The 15,221-nt window shown below is 32.5% G+C and overlaps 1 protein-coding gene across 1 annotated transcript in view; it reads right to left on the bottom strand.

Annotated features, from left to right (window-relative positions):
- Positions 1 to 2,267, bottom strand: part of LOC108774896 (DDB1- and CUL4-associated factor 8) — a 6,031-nt gene extending 3,764 nt beyond the window's left edge. Inside the window, exons 1-2 of the mRNA XM_018541126.1 lie at positions 2,138 to 2,267; positions 199 to 467 (exon numbers count right to left, since the gene is read on the bottom strand). Of these exons, the coding sequence (XP_018396628.1) occupies positions 199 to 467; positions 2,138 to 2,267 (399 nt within the window). The remainder of the gene's footprint in view (positions 1 to 198; positions 468 to 2,137) is intronic.
- Positions 2,268 to 15,221: the final 12,954 nt, after the last annotated feature.

The raw sequence follows: 15,221 nt of genomic DNA, 5'->3' as shown, positions 1-15,221 counted from the left end.
CGTTACCCAAAAAATGTAACTCGTTACCGTTACAGTTACCAAAAAAAGAAAGTAACGCAGTTACCAGTAAAGTTACCAAAAAAGTAACTTGTAACTGTAACTTCGTTACAAGTAACGAGTTACTTCCATTCCCTGCCAAAAGTAATGTATAAAACATTGTATATAATAAGTCAACATGTAACAAAATAAATAATTTACCTCGTTAATGTCATGGAGTTTGTACTTAAACTCCAGTCGATTTACTGCATGTAAAGAACTATAAAATCTTCTTTGGAATAATGGATTACTACCTATTTGTCGATTTATTACTTCCTGCACAATGAACCAATTAGAAGGCGGTTTCTTTGTTTCTAAATTATCCGATAACATGTTTTCTTCTTTTAATTTTTCTACTACTACTATTGCTTCTGCTTCCTCTTCTATATTTAATTCATTCTTGTTAGCAACAAAATATTCATTCGAGTCATCTGTAAACAATCAATGAAAAAAAATTTCCATCATTTGTTGTGGTCAAAGTTACAATTTAATGTTTAAAAAATCTTAACTTTGAACAAAAATTCCGAAAAAATTCTGTACACTCAATTGGATCAAAGTGAACATTTTTTGTCTCTTCGACTTTTTTGATAAAATCAATAATTTTGGAGATAGAAAATGTCAGAGCTTGAAAAATGACTAGATTTACGATTTCTGTTCTTACGAACTAATTATCCAATCAGTACGAATAAAAAACGAAAATGTTCGGCCGATCTTAAACTATAATGAGAATTTTTTTTATTTTAATCCGTATTGTTATTGATAGTCAAAACTTTATTAGAATGAAGCTCTGAATGCTGGTCCGCGGCGCGTGAGCGATCTCGACGCTATGTTGCCACGTAGGCACAGTGGTCCTCAAGCATATTTAGGTTTAACTAAAATGTACCAAAATTCTGCTAGCGCAGATTTGTCTGAAATCGTCCCAGGATTCCAAATTCACTAGCCCGAAAATCGTAGCTGATTCTGTTTTCGAAATATATACATGTATATATATACATGTATATATACATTTTAGTTAAACCTAAATATGCTTGAGGACCACTGTGTAGGCGCGCCGACCATGTTGCCATGCTGTGTCGACTTGCGAATCCTGCAATGCTATGAATCGCGTTGAGACTGCAGACGGCTCACGCGCCGCGAACGAGCATTCAGAGCTACATTGTAATAGAGTTTTCACTGTCAATAACAGTACGGATGAAAATAAAAAAAAATGCTCATTAAAGTTTAAGATTGGCCGTACATTTTCGTTTTTTATTCGTGCTGATTGGATAATTAGTTCGTGAGAACGAAAATCGTAAATTTAGTCATTTTTCAAGCGCTGTCATTTTCTATCTCGAAAACTATTGATTTTAGCAAAAAAGTCAGAGAAACAAAAAATGTTAATTTTGACCCAATTTAGCGTACAGAATTTTTTCGGAATTTTTGTTCACAGTTTTGATCTTTTAAAATCTAGATTCAACGTTTTAGCGACTGAAAATGGTTAGACTCGATTCCTTATATTATTCTGCGAAAAAGCATATATATACACTTTCTTTGTTGAAGTGGTCATTAAAAAGTTATAAACAATTTTTTGTTTAAAAAATCAAAACTTTGAACAAAAAATTCGAAAAAATTCTGTAAGCTTAATTGGGTCAAAGTGAAACTTTTTTGTCTTAGACTTTTTTGATAAAATTAATAATTTTCGAGATAGAAGATGTCAGAGCTTGAAAAATGACTAGATTTACGATTTTCGTTCTCACGAACTAATTATCCAATCAGCACGAATAAAAAACGAAAATGTACGGCCAATCTTAAACTTTACTGAGTATTTTTTAAATTTTAATCCGTACTGTTATTGACAGTCAAAACTTTATTAGAATGAAGCTCTGAATACCCGTCCGCGGCGCGTGAGCGGTCTCCAGTCTCAACGCGATTCATAGCACCGCAGGTCGACACAGCATGCTCGGCGCGCCGACGTGGCAACGTAGCGTCGAGATCGCTCACGCGCTGTTGCCTATCAGCTGATCGGAGTGCCTGGATCCAGAATCCAGCTGTGCAGCTGTGACAGTGGGTTTGACATCTGGGACGGGGCGGCCTGTTCGTCGAGCTATTGGCGTGCACCTACTATACTGGATAGTAGTAGGCGGATGTGCGTATTCGGTAATTTTTAGAATATCTATGCTCCATTTCCATAGTGTGGTATAACCTATAGTACCAGAAGCGTCTATTTTGACGGTACTGGTTTGTAATACCATATGCATGTATAAAAGTAGTTTTGTTGTAAATGCCAAAAGCGTCTGTTTTGACGGTACTAATTTATATAGTCATATGTGCATGTATATAATATTTTATTATAAATGCCAGAAGCGTCTATTTTGACGGTACTGATTTGTATAGTCATATGCATGTATATAATATTTTATTATAAATGCCAGAAGCGTCTATTTTGATGGTACTGGTAAAATAAATATCAGAGATAAAAAACGAAAGCGTTTGTTGTAACTGTTATGGCAAAATTTATGTCAGAAGCATATTCTAGGATGGTACTGATTTATACTGCCAAACACATGTATACAATACTTTGTTACAAATGCCAGAAGCATCTGTCTTGTCAGTACTGGTCTGTATCATCATATGTGTGTATACAACAATTTGCTAGAAATGCCAGAAGCGTCTCTTTTGACGGTACTGGTATATAGAATAAATATCAGAGACGTCTAATCAGACGATACTGATTAAAATAATTGTCGAAAGCGTTTATTCTGACTGTAATGGCAGAATAAACGTCATAAGCATTTATTGTGATGTTACTTGTTTGTATTACCATATGCATGTATATAATGGTTTACTATAAATGCCAGAAACGTCTATTTTGACGGCACTGGTAAAATAAATATCAGAGATAAAAAAAAACGAAAGCGTTTGTTGTAACTGTTATGACAAAATTGATGTCAGAAGCATCTTTTATGATGGTACTGATTTATACTGCCATATACATGTATACAAACTTTGTTACAAATACCAGAAGCATCTGCCTTGTCAGTACTGGTCTGTATCATCATATGTGTGTATAGAATAATTTGCTAGAAATGCCAGAAGCGTCTCTTTTGACGGTACTGGTATATAGAATAAATATCAGAGACGTCTAATCAGACGATACTGATTAAAATAATTGTCGAAAGCGTTTATTCTGACTGTAATGGCAGAATAAACGTCATAAACATTTATTGTGATGTTACTTGTTTGTATTACCATATGCATGTATATAATGGTTTATTATAAATGCCAGAAGCGTCTATTTTGACGGTACTGGTATATACAATAAATATCAGAGACATTCAAATGATATTGATATTGCCATAGTTCTTCTTCAAATGCCAAATGTGTAATTATGAAGACAATTTTTTGTTATATCCTAGAGATGTAAAAGCTTGGGCAACATGGCTATGACAACTGCAATCATAACGTCTGAATTGATTAGCTCAAGTATAAGAGATATTAGCAGCTGTGAATGCCATTCCGTTATGTATAGTATATAAATAAAATTTAATTCCAATATTGCATGTAAAGATACATATTAGACTTTATATGTTTTATGTTTGTATACATATGTGTGTATATACACAATGATATACATGAATATTGCAGATAGACATGTATTGCCACATGCAATTTTATAATTATATATATCAGCATTATCTGAATATTTCATATAACTTATTAGAAATAGCAAAAACAGATAAAGCAGCTACATGTGTAAGTGCAATACATTCATATACATATATATATTTTGTCTGTTATATAACACATTTAGTCTGTTTTCTGTTCCTGCACTAGATTGCACTGAAACTCTTTTGCTTTCAATAAATATGAAATATATATAAATGGCATTGGATGACAGGAAATGTTCTACATTCGTGTGCACCAATATATCTGTCAGTATTTATTTAAAAAATGTGTATGTCACATTATATTACACATTTTTAATTATTACTGACAGTATATATGTATATATATATATGTGACAACACGATCATAATAGTCGAAGCAGAGGTTTTCTCTGTTCGACATTTGCTCGCGTTGCATACTCCAACTCACTCCGAGCCGTATTCAATACGCGCTTACAATGATGTTAGCGCTCTAACATGCTATAGTATACTTCACGCATACTATAGAATTTTAGAGATAAAAACGCATTTTTATCAATAAAAACACGTACTGAATACGGAATGAGTAGGAGCTATCATATGATTGCATATGATAGATGTAAACAGCACGCGGTCAGCGGCGGCGCACGGCCAGCGGCGGCTCGGGGCCAGCGGCGGCGCGCGGCAGGCAGAGGGCGTAAGTGAACGGTCACAAATCTGTTATACCGACCTCGATCAAGTTCGGCCGTTGCTTTAGGATCCCTTAAGCCTTCCAAATAATAATGTTTTTAAGGGGATCCTAAAGCAACGGGAATGACCGATAATTACAGTGAACCATTTTCTCCGAATTGGCTTTATAGATCATGAAATTTTTTCACACGATGAAAGTACACATCAAAATGAACGGGTAACACTAAATTTGATTAAAAAATTGGAGAAAAAAATAAAAAAATTCACTTATTTCAGCTCTTACAGCTGTCACTGGAGGTTATAATTTACTTATTGTAGAAATTCTGTAGGTACTATAATGAACGTACATACCAAATGATACCCTCGCGCAAAGCGTATGACGTGCACAAATAATCCTAAGCTTGCGAAATTGGCATCTAAAGTCTAACAAAAAAGATACCTAATCCAAAATATTTGTTTCACGTGTAATCGTTTCGCTGGTACAGATAAACAGCACGAGAATTGTATATCGAGTATGGTACAGTATTGTAAGACAGGGACAATCTGTGCATGGAACTGCCGGGGATAGTCAGCCAGGAAGGGTAGGAAAACACCGATAACAGGCGTGATAGGATAGTCAGGAATAGTTTAGATAGGCGATGACGACGGGACGTCGTCGAGGAAGGCGTCGAGCTAGTTTTAACACACTGAATACAATATAAAGCCTCTTTATTATACACTCGAGTGTCACTGATGATATCTTAACAAAGACTTGAGTAAAACTAACTGTGCCGCCATGGACGGGGCCGCGTCCCCGGAGGTGGCGTGACGCTCGCGAGGTTCTCCAATCAGGAGCGAGATACAAAAGTAAGCGCAATCGCTACTAATCTACTTGGCTTATGGCCAATCAAAAACAAAAGGGACTGCGCGCGCATACGGCGCCGTGTCATATCAACGGAAAAGTAACTGAACTTTAAGGCCGTTTCTTACAGTATGTATTGCGGTAGATGGCGTAGGAACTTGAGAGAGAAAAGTAACAGGAAAAAGAGAGATAGACATAAGGTCTGTCCTTTTTTTCTCTTAAATTGAGCGCGCAGCACCGTCTGACATAGATTTTTTTAGCAGAATCACCAAAACTGTATTATTGACCTCGATCAAGTTCGGCCGTCGCTTTAGGATCTCCTTAAACCATCAAAATATGCGTCTGTTACCCATTCAACCTCTTCATTTAAAGTAAATCTCTTTCCCTGGAATATTTTTTGAGATTTGAAAACAGGTAGAAATCACACAGGACATATGGAGAATACGGTGGATGTGGGAGCAATTCATATCTCAATTTGTTTAACTTTGCCATTGCTTTTACCGATCTGTGAACTGATATATTGTATTAATGAAAGAAGATTTTTTTTCGCAAAATGGTATCATTTAACCTTGATTTTATCTTTTAATCGGTCCAACAATGATGCATAATATTCTTCTGTGATTGCTCTTCCTTTCTCAAGATAATCAATGAGGATTATTCCATGTGCATCCCGAAACATAGTTGCCAGAACCTTTTCAACCGATTATAGCTTCCTCGGTCGCTTCGAAGCACTTCTACCTTTTGGAACCCATTGTGCCGACTGCTGTTTCCATTCAGGTGTATATACTTTTATCCATACCACCTAGGAGGTAAAGTATAAAGTGCGTTCTTTTTATGTGGATACGACGACCGAGTTTCCTGATAACAGAAATTGATTGTTCTTCCTTTTCGTTTTCGCCTACATATAAAATAGCTGAACTCATAGTTTCTAACGATAAGTAAAATTGCTTATATAATATAATATGTATAAGAAATCAATACGAAACTATATAATATCGTTCTGAAATTATAAAATATGTACGCAAATATTTAACTTTTCTTCCACTATTTTTGCGCATCTGTAGTGCAAGTAGATAACTCATTAGATAACAGTCAATTTACTGATAAAATATTACATTAATAATTTTGTACTATATTCGCATTAGGTAACTTTGCCGTAGGTATATCTACGTTTATAACTTCAATATTCAGAGTAATAATCTTCTTATTATAAATGTATATGACATTGTAAAGGTATTGTGAAAGTCCTTGAATGACAATTTCACTTGGCGTGTTATTTACGAACACGAGTTTCTTAAACATTATTGTTATATCAGCAACGTAACACAATATTTATATTTCGCTATTTTCGCAAACAATGTTACGCAATAATTTTATTTAATCAGCAATCTACAGTAAAAAGGAAGAAATGTTCTGATATTCTCAATATTAGTTAAACAGACTTATTGACTTTTTGACGAACAATTTCTAATTACAAGCAGTCACGGTCTCTTGTAGCAATAATTACAATATCTTATACACATACGCAGGGAATGGAAGGTTACTTTTTAAAAGTAACAAGTTACAGTTATTCGTTACCAAATAAAAAAAGTAACGAGTTACCGTTACTAGTTATCGCATTTTAAAAGTAACTCGTTACAGTTACCGTTACTCAAAAGGTAACTTTTCGTTACTTTTCCGTTACTTTTAAAAAATTAATCTGAAAATGTACTTTTGTAGTATTTTTTGTTTAAACGTTAATAAATGCAATATACATATATAGCATGTATAACATTGACACTATGTATAGTTTTATTTTTTAGTTTCTTTTTAAACACAATTTCATAATTCTACAATCTGTAAAATATACAGCAAACTGAGATATACATATGTTCGATGTATCACATAGAAGATAGAAGTACCAAATAATTCCTGAAATAATGGTACTGTATACGTTTCTCAGCTGTCAAAAATCACTTCAGGATTGCTACAGCAGTTGACAGCTAAAATATTTCAGGAATTTTTTTATACTTTGTAGAAAACTATAAGAATGAAATTAGAATGAAAATTAAGAAATACACATAATCTCTTTATTATAATACAGTTATATTGTTTTTGTCACGCGTACGCGTGACAAAAAATATTATGAGTAACGAGTGGAGGTATGTATATTAATTTAAAAATAAAGTTAATAAGAAGGCTCTATATGTATAAAACAATATAAAAATATAAATAGGGCGTAGAGCCAATTTAATCTAACAAATTATTTTAATTCATATATTAATACAATAATACAAATTCAGACGTTTCGACACCGATCGGGTCATTTTCGATGATACAATAATATTCATTAAAATTAAATTATCGTTATACAATCTTCATAATATTAAAAAATCAAAGATTCCGTGTATACATTTTGAACGTTGGCATTAATATGTGTTTTTATCTTTGATCCTTGTCAAAAATAAAATAAAAATTGTGATAAATCCATGTATATAAGTAATTCAGCGTCAATATATTATAAAATCTGTTAGGTGTAATAAAATGAGATACTTTGCAGCTGTCAAAAACACGTATCATTGCTAAAGAAGCTTCTTGAGATGTAAAATAGACTTGTTATAATACATATATGGCAGAAATTATACGTTAATTTTGAAACTTTTTTTGTTAATAACTTTTTAACGGACAGTAATCGCCACCTAAAACCTGCGGGAGGTTACTCAGGGTCATGATCTTGACAACATATGTCAAGGTCAAGATTATCGAGGGGGGCTCCCCTAATCTATATATTTACCCGTAAACGATCGAGTTCACTCAAAAACGGTACCAAAATTCACGTGGAAATCGAATCGATATTCCTTGTAATATCTACTACTAGTGCAATAATAATGCAATAATAAATTCATAATAGTGACACTATACTATAATATACCCGTGTAGGAGTCTTAGAATAAAATCGTAAAAAAAAAAATTTTCCTCTAAATTCGAGAGTTGATTTTTCTTCATGATGTCACCCATCTGAAGTTGTACCACGAACCTTGCTGCTTAACGTTGACAATCGTACGGGAACTGCTGTACTTCGATGACCCACGAATCTGTATGTCAACGTCTGTATAATTGTGATATACCTATTCAATGGAAATATTAAAAACAAATGGTTTATGTGTTTATATGTGATAGTGTATGTTTTAGAAAAACAATAGAATCCCTTTAGTGTTCCTTTTTTTAGGGAAATCTCATAGGAATACAACAAAAAAAAGATAGGGAAATTTCCACACGGGTATATATAGTATATATGTATAATATATAGGTCAAAATATTTATAAATTGTTTATGAATTAAAAGTTATATTGTAGTAAATGCATTGATAAATACGTGGATTCTACGTAGACACTTCCATATAGATTTCAATACGTATAATCCATGTGGAATTACTGATGAAATTTAACGGGAATAAAAATAGGAAATAGTAACGTTGAATTCACGTGGATAAATTAACATCGAATTTCACTCTATGCAATCCACGTGGATTATACGTATTGAAATCTATATGGAAGTGTCTACGTAGAATCCATGTGGATATTATGTAAATAAATTTTTAATCCACGTAGTCCACGTAAAACACGTAGATTCCACGTGGATACTATATATGTGTTCTCTAATACCCACTCGTTACACAATATACTATACTTAAACTATACTTTTAGCTGTAAATCAAATATTTTGATAGAAAGAAAATTATAACGCTATAATTGAAATATGTATATAACAGAATTTTGCAAAAAGGGCTGTTTTCCAATTGCTCAACATAATTACTCTGTACAAAGAAATGTACAGAGTAAAGCTTTCTACACAGCTCAATTAGAACAAAATGTGTACGATGTTTAGATTAAGTTAAACTAAATAAAGCTTGTATGTACTTACGCCTGTATTAAATAAAAACATTTAATGTCCTACAACCACATTTATAGCTGTCGTAATTAATAACATGTAATTGTTATATGTATAACGGAATAACGTGTCCAATCGTATGCAAAGTAATGATAAAAGTAACTGTAAATTTCGTTACCGTTGTCTAAAAAATGTAACTACGTTACCGTTACAGTTACCAAAAAAAAAAAGTAACGCAGTTACCAGTAAAGTTACCAAAAAAGTAACTTGTAACTGTAACTTCGTTACAAGTTACAAGTAACGAGTTACTTCCATTCCCTGCGCATACGCTATTTTCCATGATCCAAATCTATATAACTCAGTCTTTGTACCACCATTCTTCTTCATTTAATATATTGACAGCTAAACTTTAATTAATAACAATGAATAAAAAGAATAGAAGGTCTATCGCATTTAAATTCAGATGAATGGGAAATTCTTAATAAAAATGGATAGGTAGTATTCTCAATTGACAGATAATCCTTAATAAGTTATATTATCGTTACAAGCATACGTACGAAAAATACGTACCTCTAATTTAAAACGTTATATTGTGCGCATTAACTTCTATATATGTATAATACTACGTAAAACACTTTATCAAAGTTATCAGCTTTAACTCTAATCGATACGATGTCAAAAATGCCGTAAATAAAGATAATTCATTATATTAAATACTTTGCAATCTAGTGCTACGTCCAAACTCTGAGCATCCGCGTAGTATGATTAAAAAGAAGGAATTAAAGGATTCAGCAATTTGCGTCGCAGTGATGTAATATGGTGATGTCAAGGACTCCGGGGAATATTTATAAAACTTATCCGTTTAAGGGAGTTTCTTGAGAAACAACAAATGCGAATTAAAATTTAACATCAAGATTGAAACCAAGGAGATGTAAAAGATAGAGAAAAAAAGACTAATTTCCTATTTGATTGGCTGGTGTAGCGATTTGGCGTGATTAGGGCGGAACAGACTCTGTACTCATGAAGACGAAATGGCTGAGCTTCTAGGCATTCCTTTCTAGTCACGAGTGCTGCATTGGAAACTGAGCAAAATTCGTACCAGCAATTGAAACGTATTAAATTTATATTAACATAGTACTGGTTCATCTGATTGTTCTTCTACATCTATTTAGTTAAGATGCGCTTTCGCGGGTCTCTATTTATAACCAAAAAAGTTGTTTAGGGATCGATTGCTATGTTAGAGTTACGTGGCTGTTGTATGACATATTATAGATATAAAATTTTCATGATCTGTTTATTTTTAATGAATTGTTCTTCCGCTTCCCTGCTTATCGCTTCCAGTCACGCATTAGTTTGATATTCTGTCTTGACTGTCGCTCAAGAGTTACGGCGAGGCAAATTTGTTTAGGAGATACAGAAAAAAAAATTCCTAAATTTAAAATTTAATATACTAATAATTATTAGTCGATACAGTCCTCGATCTTTAAAAATACCATCTAGTCAACGAACAGATCGAAAAGAAAAGAATAGTGAAATCTACAGAACGTAACATAAAGACCTAATATTGCAAAAATACATCGTTGCATTTGTAATAGTTTGTTCTCTTGGATAATACTTACAAATAAAAAATTTACTAGAATCTGCAACCTACTCTATGTCATCTGTGAATTTCATCAGAATAAATATTCTGTTGCACAGTATTTGTTAGTTGGTATATACCCATATATGGTATACATCATCCTTTTATATATAAGCATTCTCAGAGTAAGTCTCCAATAGTTTTTAAAAGATCTGTACGAACTATTTCTAAGGTAATAGAAAGAGTATTGAAACACTTACGTTTGTCTTTTACGCAGCCATTATTAATTCAAGTTGCTAGCAGACAATCCAGGAACTATGACAAAATCGCTACATTCATCGATGGCACCATTATTTATTATCAGCTCGTTCCACTGTTTGACATTGTTTGAATATCCACTTGGAAAGTCCAGGCTGCATTTCTCTTGCCTGTATGCTTTGATCTTATGGAGCTCTTATATGTATTATCAGGGAATGGAAAGTTACTTTTTAAAAGTAACTAGTTACAGTTACTCGTTACCGAGTAAAAAATGTAACTAGTTACAGTTACAGTTATCGCTTTTTAAAAGTAACTCGTTACAGTTACCGTTACTTGAAAAATAACTTTTCGTTACTTTTCCGTTACTTTTTTAAAATCAATTTAAAAATGTACTTTTGCATTTTTTTTTTATATGTAATACTGACAAATATATAGTTTTATTTAAAAAAAAAAACAATGTAGAATGGCTCAAATAATAAATTAAATAAAAGTAAAATGAGAAGGGTTACGAGCCAAAAATGAAACAGTTTATTTCTGATAAGAACGACGATGACAATGTAATTAAATGTATAAATATATATTAGAACAAAACAAAGATAAAAACAAACGACGTTTCGACACTTATTGTCATCGTCTTTTAAACTGTTTTGCTTTTGGGTTCATAGCCCTTCTCATTTTACTATTATTTAATTTATTTTTTAATTTTTTTTAAACACAATTTTGTAATTCTAAAACCTGTAAAATATGCAGCAAACTGAAATATTTGTATGTCCTATGTATTACATAGAAGATAGAAGTGTAAAATAATTACTGAATCATAATGGCCGAATGTCTATAAGGGCTTTCAAGTCTTATTGATAAGCGCTATAAATAGCATGTATCCAATCGAACCGTGTTCAATCGTGTGCAAAGTAACGACAAAAGTAACTGTAAATTTCGTTACCGTTACCCAAAAAATGTAACTCGTTACCGTTACAGTTACCAAAAAAAGAAAGTAACGCAGTTACCAGTAAAGTTACCAAAAAAGTAACTTGTAACTGTAACTTCGTTACAAGTAACGAGTTACTTCCATTCCCTGTGTATTATCGTATTACAGACATCATCTATTTGTGGCAACATATTTCAAGATTAGTCGCTATCATATTCTTTTTATTTGATTTAATGGCCCTTTCATCGATATTTATCAGTTTGTATCGTTGTAAGGTAAAAATTTTAAAATATTCTTTTCTAGTCCCTATTATTACTTGATACTTGAATACAAAAAAATAACTGGAAAAGAATACTCTTAATGATAAGGAGTCAAACGCTGTTAACGGTGTGCAATTTATATACAAAAATATCTTAGTTACAAGATTTTGAACATTTCGGTCCTATTGTTTGGATCATCATCAGTGAATATAAAATATACAATGGTGTTACTTGGTATTGGATATAATGATGTTGAAACGCAATAATGATTATAAAACCAAAAAGGTTAAGTGCATCGCTTAGTGAAGTGAAGGTATATCAAGAAACTTGGATATATGTCTGTGAAGTCGTAAAAAATATAGAATCAGAGACATAAAAAGGTTATTAAGTAAGCTTATTTCTATTGATCGACAAAGAAACAATTTCAAATTAACTATTAAAGCTGTCATAATTAGATTATCTGACGATTTTGTAGTTCTAGTGACTTATGACAACATACAGGGTGTTCATCAAGTCGCGGACCGCGGTCTAATATCTTTTGAAAAAATAAAAATTTCGAAAATCGCCGAAACATGTCAAACGAGTTTTCAAAAAATCTATCTTTTGCGGGGGGTTGCAACCACCCAACTTCAAGGGGGTGCGGGGGGCGCGAGGGGAATAAATTCTTAAATAGGAAGGGGGGTCGAGTGGGGGTTCGTTTGAAAGGTCTTTTCGAGACGAATTCAAAACACTATGCATAGAGGGCGCTGCGATCATTTTTCGCAAAAATATTTGAGTTTTAAGATTTTTAATACCACCGGCATTTGCGTTACCCAATGTACACCACGTGGAGGTTGCTCGGTTAGATTTAATACATCATGTAGCCCTGAAAAGGACTGATTTTATGTAAAACGATCTTTTTTTTTCTCTTCGGGGTGCTTGATTATAGTGAGTCCCCTTGCCTCTCACTTGTGCGGTTGGTACATATGCCAGTTTATTACTTATAACCAGGGTTGGGTAAGTTAATGTTTTTTTTTAACTGAATAAAGTTAAAGTTAATGGCTTTACATAATTAATAATGTTAAGTTAAAAGTTGAAGGAATAAAAAATTAACTTAACATAAGTTAAGTCAATATTGAATTAACTCAAGTTGAAAAAGAAGTTAATTTCGAAAAAATTATTTTTTAGATCAAAATGTCCTAATTTTTTTTTTAATGAGATTAAATAACTACAATTTAGATTATTAGGTTTACTTTTTAATAAGGCTCAACCCATAAGAAATTGATCAATTAAATTCGAATACGAGAAGAATATTTGACTGTAATTAGGCAATTTCTTATGACTTAAGATTTAAAACACTTATTGTAGATCCGAACTAAGGTTTATGACATAAGGCATAACCGCATAAGCCAATTAGAGGGCTGTATTAGCATCTTAAGAAATTACTTAAGATGGTCTTAAAATATGAACAGAATATACGCTGTTAGGACGGAATCCATAGATGTTACTCAAGATTTGAGATGATATTAAACTAGTGCATGAATCAATCAGAGAGCCGTATTATCTTAAAACATCCTTAAGATTTAGACTATGTTCGGACTATGGATTCCGTCCTAACAGCGTATATTCTGTTCATATTTTAAGACCATCTTAAGTAATTTCTTAAGATGCTAATACAGCCCTCTAATTGGCTTATGCGGTTATGCCTTATGTCATAAACCTTAGTCCGGATCTACAATAAGTGTTTTAAACCTTAAGTCATAAGAAATTGCCTAATTACAGTCAAATATTCTTCTCGTATTCGAATTTAATTGATCAATTTCTTATGGCTTAAAACTTATTAAAAAGTAAATAATCTAAATTGTAGTTATAATATCATTTTTAAAAAAATTCTAATAATCTAAATTGTAGTTATTTAATCTCATTTTAAAAAAAATTAGGACATTTTGATCTAAAAAATAATTTTTTTCGAAATTAACTTTTTTTTTCAACTTGAGTTAATTCAATATCGACTTAACTTACGTTAAGTTAATTTTTTATTTCTTCAACTTTTAACTTAACATTATTAATTTTGTAAAGCCATTAACTTTAACTTTATTCTGTTAAAAAAAAACATTAACTTACCCAACCCTGGTTGTAAGTGATAAACTGGCATATGTACCAACCGCACAAGTGAAAGGCAAGAGGACTCACTATAATCAAGCACCCCGAAGAGAAAAAAATGATCATTTTACATAAAATAGGTCCTTTTCAGGGCTACACGATGTATTAAATCTAACCGAGCAACCTAAACGTGGTGTAATTGGGTAACGCAAATGCCGGTGGTATTAAAAATCTTAAAACTCAAATATTTTTGCGAAAAATGATCGCAGCGCCCTCTATGCATAGTGTTTTGAATTCGTCTCGAAAAGTCCTTTCAAACGTGCCCCCACTCGACCCCCCTTCCCATTTAAGAATTTATTCCCCCATCGCGCCCCCGCACCCCTTGGGGTTGGGGGGTTCCAACCCCCCGCAAAAAATAGATTTTTTGAAAACTCGTTTGACGTGTTTCGGCGATTTTCGAAATTTTTATTTTTTCAAAAGATATTAGACCGGTCCGCGACTTAACGAACACCCTGTATATTAACAGCATTTTACACCTTGTAGCTTTAAGATTATTTTTATTCAGTAATTTTTTGTATTCTGTTTTGAACTTAAAGGAGTCTTTAATTAAATTTTTGATTATTGATTATTGAACTTTGAATACTTCTTAAGTTATGTTTAAACGAATATTTATTTAAAAGTGTTAAAGATAGTCTGGCAATTATAAATTTTTTATTTTGGGAAAATATGAAGTCATAAATTTTTGTTTCAATTAATTTTAATGTTTATAATAATATTTATTGTAGATAATTAATGTATGTTTGGTAAAATTAAGGGTAAATGTGTCGATGAGGGGACCCCTCTCCAATGACTTTGACCTTGACGTATGTTGTCAAGGTCATGACTCTGAGTAACCTCCAACAGGTTTTAGCCGTCCCTCGTCCTTCGTTAAAACGTTATTAACAATCATAGTTTTAAAATGAACATATTATTTCTGCTATACATGTATGATATGAAATACTATTCTACACCTTTCCCTGTTCAGAAACGTTGAACTTTCCACGCGAAGTAACTT

This window comes from Cyphomyrmex costatus, unplaced genomic scaffold, assembly GCF_001594065.2.
Source record: "Cyphomyrmex costatus isolate MS0001 unplaced genomic scaffold, Ccosl1.0 scaffold277, whole genome shotgun sequence".
Classification (NCBI taxonomy): Eukaryota; Metazoa; Arthropoda; class Insecta; order Hymenoptera; family Formicidae; genus Cyphomyrmex; species Cyphomyrmex costatus.
Note: the sequence above shows the minus strand (reverse complement) of the source record. Positions and strands in the feature narration are given on the sequence as shown.